General features: G+C 42.7%; 1 protein-coding gene across 1 annotated transcript; it reads left to right on the top strand.

The window, feature by feature from the left end:
* Positions 1–3,912: 3,912 nt before the first annotated feature.
* Positions 3,913–4,141, top strand: LOC104498132 (receptor tyrosine-protein kinase erbB-4-like; the record flags this gene model as incomplete). Its single annotated transcript, XM_010141474.1, has 1 exon — positions 3,913–4,141. A coding segment is annotated over exon 1 (229 nt), but the record flags the coding sequence as incomplete, so codon positions are not given.
* Between the last annotated feature and the right edge of the window lie 3,553 nt (positions 4,142–7,694).

The raw sequence follows: 7,694 nt of genomic DNA, 5'->3' as shown, positions 1-7,694 counted from the left end.
GTGTGTGAGCCCTGCGGGGGGGAGCGGGCCCGCCATGCTGTGGCAGCCCCCGAAATGCAGCAGCCACCTGGGGCGGGCAGTGCCTGAAGGCATGAGGGGTTTTGGGACATGGGGTGTGTTTTTAGGTTTAAAGACAAAAAAATTGGCAATGTTGGGGATCATAGAGGCTGTTTTATAGGCCTGCTTGTGGCCATGCCTGGTTTTGGGGCAGTGCAGTGCCAGGCCTTCAGGACAGCAAGCTGTGGAACATCTCATCTCCTGTCCACAGATGCAGGTGAGGAGCTGTTCTCTGGTAAACACATCAGATCTGAATCTTGCAGCTTGTTAGGATTCGAAAGCAGCTCGTGAGGCTTTAGATTTGTTAAGGATTAGTACTTTTCCCTCCACTCCTTTTTGTTGTCCCTCTGTGACAGGGAGGGAGCCTGTGGGTTTTGGCCTTTTCCTCCTTCAGATCTATATGCTCATCTCCACTCATTTCCACCCAGGCAACTGTGGGGAGTGAAAACATGTTTTCCTGAAGCAGCAGGAGTGCTGTGAGAGCCTGGGCCTGTCTCTGCCTCACTCTGTGTCTTCTTCACATAACAGGTCATGTCTCAGGAGATGGAAAGGTTACGAGGAAAAGCAAGATCATGCTGGCCAGGAATTCCTAGACAAAATAATGCTGTGATGAGGTTAGGGGGGAGTCCCACAAAATCACAATGTCAGCAATCAAAATCGGAGATTGCCAGAGTTCGTTTGGTTTTCCCCATGAGAAACTTTCAAGTCTGTTGGCAATTAATCTGCCTCTTTCTATTCCAGTTGTAGGTTATAGGAATAAAATGCTGTTATTTGTATCCTTGTCTCCTTTTTTACTTTCCTGAGGGACAGACTTAGGAGAAGTGTGTTTTTGAGAGGACCTCCAGCCCTCGCAGGAGAATCAAACTGCGAGGTGACACTCAGACTACCGCACTTCAGCTTCTTGGTGGGACCCAGATTAAATTAACGCTGAAGCAAAAGCAGCTCAAGCAGAGCAGTAGGATACCTGAACAGGAAAGCATTCAGCCTTGTATACAAAGGACGAGAGGTTCGAATCATGCCTTTGGCATGAACTGCAGAGGAGGTCAGGCTGGCTGATCCTGTCTGGTGTGAGTATTTGCGAGTCTGCGTGAAAGGTAGCAGCCATCCTTGCAGTGACTCCAGTAGGGCTTGGCGTGAACTTCAACCGGGCAGGTGTCCATTTTCAGTAAGGATTCTGTCAAAGCTAGGAGTGACTGGCAAAGTGACAGTGTTAGCCAGGAGCAGCAGAAATGTGACTGCCTACTGCACTGCCAGTATTTTTTTTCAAGCTGGACCAATCAAAAAACACACCATCCTGCAAAACATGTTAACTGCCATTTTCATTCAAATTTAACTTAAAATAAACTCCTGAATTAGTATAACAGACCATTAGATTTGGTCAGTCAGGTTGCTGTGTTCTGGGAAATTAGGAACCCTTAGGTTTATTTTCAGAATTTGTTTTGCAAGGATTAACACGGCGGTTTCTCTAGCAAATAAGTGGGTGGGCAATACTGATGGAAGCCACGGGACTGGAAAGGACCCTCTGGCTTGTCAAAATACTTGCTCTAATTTGTCATTTCTGTCAGATAAACCATACAAATTACCAAGAGCTAGAGGTATCAGTTCACAATTATCAACCACAGAATTTAGTCCTTTTCTCCTCTTTCTTTTTTCTTTTTTTTTTTGTTTTGTTTTTAATTTTAGAATGAAGATTTGCTGATGAGTTTGTGTGTGTGCTTGTAATTTCAGTGCCATGCTGAATTAAGGCCCTTTGAGGTGGACTTGCTGTACGGCAGTAAATAAGGCAGACCCTAAAAATAGAAATCATGGTTATAAGTTACAAAAACTGGCAGACAGGATCTGGTCAGATGCAGTTTTGGAACTGCTTTTCTTTTTTTTTCAAGGCAATTCAAAGTTAAACATCCCTTTAAATTTAAATTACAGCAATCACAGTATTCCTAGAATATCATTGGGGAAATTTGAGCAATAGTATAATTTTAATATTTCCTGAATTCCAAAGACAGGCTGAAAAAAGAAGCTTCAGGAAATTTTTGCGTATGATGAAAAACAAACTCCTGACCAAACTGGCTAAGCTGAAATATCTGAAAGCAAAGAGCTATCATGGAGGTGCTGGAAAGCTTCTGATTGTATTGGAATCAGTGTCCCGGGATATAATGCAGCTCCACATTTAATATTGAGCTCCTGAACCGTACTTTTCAACCTAGTTCAACTCACTGTGTTCTCATCAAAGTCCTGTAATGACAGGACTCTGTTTAGATGCCAAGCAAGTCTTGAAACAGCTCCAGAGCTTTTTCAGCAGCTTCAGCTGAATACGGACACTGAACTTCAGTACAGCCAGTGCCTAGAGTTTGTGGCACGTAAATGCTTCCTTATGCATACTGCCACACTTCTTAATAGTCTTAATGAACTTCTGTAAACCTAATTAACAGGTTTTTGCACCTGTACATACGAAATTGTGGCAACAGCGCTGAAGCAGCAACGCAAAAGACTGTCCATTGCGCTGCAGATCCACGTTGCCTTTCTTTATTAATGGCACTTACGCAACACACGTAACCCGCTGCCTGCTGTTGTTTGCCTGATTGGTTTTATTACCGTATTGACTGGAGTCCCCATCCCGTTAGTTATAATCTGTGCACCTTACTCTAAGCAGAACGTTTCTTTCTGTATGTTGTTGAAGGTATTGACTTTTCCAAAGGGAAGAAAAAACTGCATGCATCCACTTAAGCACATAAGTAGTTATATCAATTTCTGTCCATTAAATATACATACACACCTAAATATACACGTATACACTGGAAACTGTACTGGAGAGACCCTTTCTGACGTGGAGGTCCTGTCTCTGAGAGCAGCTGTGGGCAGGAGCATCCCTCAGTCTCTCTGAAGTCCTGCAGAGGATGGTGGGGCTCCACGTGAGTGTTAAAATCACACTTTTCAAAGGCTTTTGCAGATTTCTAGACCATTTATTTCAATTCTTCAGCATGAACTTTATTTTCTAAAAGAGTATACTTTTAAAATCTTACTTTCTTTCTGAAAACATCTTAGTTCTGTTAATCTTTTTGGACTTTGAAAAACTTTTCTAGTTACTGGGGTTTGGGTCATTTTTCCCCTTTACAACCGAGGCAATCAATCCCTGAGTATGACCAGGAGGCTTGCTGAGTAGTTCATCTAAGGCAAACAAAATTTCAGGCAACCCAGAGGTGCACCCACCATTTTGCTAAAGGTTTTGCTACTGGTTTTGATCAAAGTCTGAGATTTATAGCACGTGTGTCTCCAGCACTTCCAAAGGAAACTTAAAGTTGAATCTTTACAAGCATTCAGTGATTGATTTCATTTAGAAGTACAAAAGTGGGTGTCGATACATATGTGCTTTGTCTGCCCCCATTTCTGCCATCCGTTCCTGTTCGATGGTGAGTTCTTTCAGAGGTGTCTCTCTTAGCCCATGTTGTAGCCCTTCAGTCTCACCCTGAAACACCCTGTAGACAGAGTTACTTGCAGACAGACAATCTCACGTGCACTGTGGCATTGCCCCATAGATTCTGCTTGTGTCCTGCAGAGGCCTTTGACCTGCTCTCTTCTTTGAGTTGTGCAGTGTCATCCATTTGTGCATCTTTAATACTTGCTGTGAGGTTCTGCTCAAGGTTAATAAAACTGAAAAGAATGTCTGCCTCTTTACTTTTCTGGTTTTCCAACCAGTATCTCTAATAAACTCAGGCAAATTGAAACAGAAATGTGGTTAGAATAAGTAAGTTTAAACAGAATTTATTCTCCAAAGTTGTTTGTTTCTTTTTTTTCTTTTTGGGGGTACCAGCATCTCATACTAAAGCATCCACTCTGAGAAGTTCAGAAAGGTTAAAAATGGTCTGTTTCCAAGGTGTTCGTTCAATTTTTGTCTTTCAGTCTATCCGAGAAGTCACAGGCTATGTTTTGGTGGCTTTGAATCAGTTTGAATACCTGCCATTGGAGAACCTGCGCATCGTTCGTGGGACCAAACTCTATGAAGAGCGATATGCTTTGGCAATATTTCTTAACTACAGAAAGGATGGTAACTTTGGACTCAGGGAACTCGGCTTGAAGAACTTGACAGGTAAGTGAAACTCGCAAATGTTATTGATTCTTTGCAAGAAAAAGCATGAGTTTGCTGAATGTTTGCCCCAGTGCCCTCAGTCACTTGGATTCTGCAAATACCAGAGGTGCCACAAGAGGCTGGCAGTTGTACGTTGTTCGAAAGGCTCGTTGGTACTCCATTTCATTCCTCTTTTGGTTCACAGCTGTACTTGTATTAGTACAGATCAAAGGCTGTCTATGGAATTCATGCCAAGAGCATACTCAATGCAGAAATGCTTGTTGAAAGAGTAGATGAGCTTTCTTCCTTAGTTTGGAGAACACGAGCGTCTTGGTTTCCTTGTGATCTTTGGCTATTCCATGTGTGTTGCTTCAGGTGCGAAGGTGTTTTCTGCCAAGTTACTTAGCTTAGCATCCTCTCTGCCTCAGCTCTTCCTGCTGCCTGTGTTGCCATTGCTGACGCACAGGGTCGGGAGGGGGAGACCGATCTTTCATCTTCTTAATTTTAGAACTCCCTTTCCCAGGCAAAAATAGCGTATTACACATAGTGAGATGAGTGCTTATTTTCATGAGACAAAAATTTATGTCAAGTCTGTGTTTTTATGTTCATCTGTAAATTCATGGCTGGATCATGGTGTGGGGTAGATACACATTTCATTTCTCCCAGCTGAGGATCTACAGTCAGTGGTTTGGGAGATTAAAAACTGGGCTAAATATCACTGGGCTGGAACTTAACGAAGCACAGGCAGTGGTGAAGTCTTTTTAGGCAGTTCACTGGATGTATTTTATTTATACCTAGTTCCTCACTGGCTGTGATCATTTCCACCCTAAGCTTTGGTGAGTGTGAAGTGGCCTTATTTCTGCCAGTGACTAAATGCTGACTGGAAATCACCATCCTGAGCTGGATGGGGAGTTTGAACCGAATAGAGAGAGGTGAGAGCCTTCTGAACTATATTTAGGCACCCTGCTTTTTTCATGTCGCAGTATTCAGAGCGGCTCACAAGTGCTTACACTTACTTGTTGTCCAGGCCTTGCAGAGCCATACAGTTAAGCTTTCAAAAACAGGAGGGAAAAGGAGGCTTGAAGTATTTTACAAAATAAAAGTTTTGTCTGACTCTTGACGATCAAGCTCTTTCTTCTGGTCGTATTTTTAACAATTTCTTTACTGTGACTGTCGTGCTGATACCACAGTGCTTCCCAAGGTCTCTAAATCCTTGCCGTCTACTGCTCCTCTCTCTATCACTGTCATAATCCGGTTTCCTCGCCTTGTCTTCCCACATTTCTTTCCATCTTTCTGATTTTAGGTGTTCACTGTGACTGTCTATGCCTAATACAGAGCAATAGCCTTTGGTAATAATAGTATAATCTGTTTCATAATATACTTTTTCTTGTTTATGGGTCTCAAAATGCTTTGTATAAGATATTTGATTGTGTGAAACAGAGAGGTGATGTAAGGCCAAGTCAACAAAGACTGGACCTCTTTCCCCTTGGGTCCAAGGCTGATGTTCTGCCAGGAGGTGAGGTGTATTTTCAGTGCTTGTCTAGCCCTGGCTTCACTGCTCAGTAAGGTAAAAAGGTCTTATCTTGTAGGCTCTGGCTCAAGGTTTTCTTCTCAAACCAGCTACCCTGTGCCAACATCTGACTCCAGAGATGCTCTCTTTTATGTGATAGGCACAGCACCAAAACTGCCCAGCAAACAGCTTGACTTTCTTTTCAAGTGTCATGAGAAAACCTGCCTTAGCTCAGCCTCCAAATCTTTCCTACCGTGAGATCCACTTCATCTGATTTAGATGTTTACAAAGGCCTCTGATGGGATTATTTGGCTCAGAATGTATTGATGTTTCTTGGAAGAAAAGTGCCCTAGTAACACTAGCTTGTCTCCACTGAGAACTTGAAATAGCTTCTGGGTGCTGAATATGAGCCATTGCGTGCTTCAAAACACTCTTAGTATTTTCTAGGTAGCACGTGCCAGGATCTCACAAGTCTCTTCAGCAGCTGTTCTTTGACCATTTTGTATACTGGTTGAGATGCACCTGGCTTCTTGTTGCAAATGCTCTCCCCGGAGCATATTAATACTTCCTAACACATCCCTAGCATTAACAGCTGCATAAAAATAACTGATGGATGTGGGAGCTGGTGACGTTGCAAGGCTACCATGAATCAGCTGCGTCTGAACCTATCCTGTGCCTACCACCTGCTCCATGTTTACATCAGGAACAACCAGTGGTTTGTTATTAAGTTTAAGATAAAGCAGCCCCTGTGAGCTTGCATCCCTCAAGCTTCTAGTCCACTGCAGATTTCAAGAGATTGGTTTTGAATGGTACCTCTCTTCCACTTGAGTAGAATACAAACACGACTCCTGCCCTGCGTGTGAAGAACTGTCTTTCCAGGGCTTATGCTTCGTTCACAGAAGTAGGGAAGTTCTGTTCTTACTTGTGCAGTGGCTGGATGAAGGGATCCTAATGGTATTTCTGGCCAGAACTGCACAATGTACAAATAGAAATGCTACTCCCTGTGTTAAATAAATGAGGAAACTTCTGTCACCTGGAGATTATCCTGAGAGTTAACCAGAGATGGGATTTCAGCCTCCTATGTGGTACTGTTGCATTATTTTCAGTGTGATATTAACACCTGTGGGTTTATTGCCAGACATGTCTATCAAGTTTTCATATTTAAAGATAACTTAAAATGCTTGAATTTCCTCCCTTAACTGTCTTTTTTTTATATATATATAAGATATGAAGGCAGGAAGTTTTATCTCACACAGAAAACATGCTCCAGTTTTCACTCATGATGTCTGTCAACCTGAAAGGGAGTTTTGTCTGTGTAGCGCAGACCAGGACCATGTCCTAAAGTTAGCTTGACACTTGCAAAAACTGTTTACCTCTAAAAATTCTTTTCTCACTTGCTATAAAAGCGTAGTTCATGGTTCCACAATAGTGTCAAAACCAAACAGATACTGAACTAATGAAGTGGATGCTGCCATCTCAGCTGGACTCATCTCAGCTTGCAGATTAAGCTGCCAGGTAGCCTTGAAGTAAAAACGAAGGTTTGACATACTGAACATATTAATCAGCCTGAGATTAGCAGAATAACCGATGCTGAGGGAGAAGATACGCTGCCGTCTTCCATTCATTGCCTGTTAGCTAGCGCAAATCATTCCTGTCTTCCCCAGGTAGCTAGGCAGTCAACCTTCACTTACCCAATGAAAGGGCATAACCATTGTTCACACTTTGAGGACTCCGAATACAGAGAATACCTGATGGCTGCATTTCATTATGGCATTTATCTTCATGAGGGGGGAAGGAGGGATAATTCACAAGTGCCAAAACCATTTACGAAGCAGCCCATATTTTCTTCTGAGTGAAGATGAATAAGGGATCGACAGCAAATGATGGATCTTTGACTGAGCAGTGATAACCTCATCTCCTCTGTTGGCCTTGGGGACAGAGGCTCCCTGCTTGTGCCTGTGCATCCACCGAATTCCTTTAGTGTATTAGAATAAAATGGACTTGGCAGTGATTAGTTCAGTAACACAAAATATTTAGTTTCTTAGGTGCTTGTTTGGCAGGAAT

Source organism: Buceros rhinoceros, unplaced genomic scaffold, assembly GCF_000710305.1.
Source record: "Buceros rhinoceros silvestris isolate BGI_N320 unplaced genomic scaffold, ASM71030v1 scaffold10498, whole genome shotgun sequence".
NCBI lineage: Eukaryota > Metazoa > Chordata > Aves > Bucerotiformes > Bucerotidae > Buceros > Buceros rhinoceros.
Note: the sequence above shows the minus strand (reverse complement) of the source record. Positions and strands in the feature narration are given on the sequence as shown.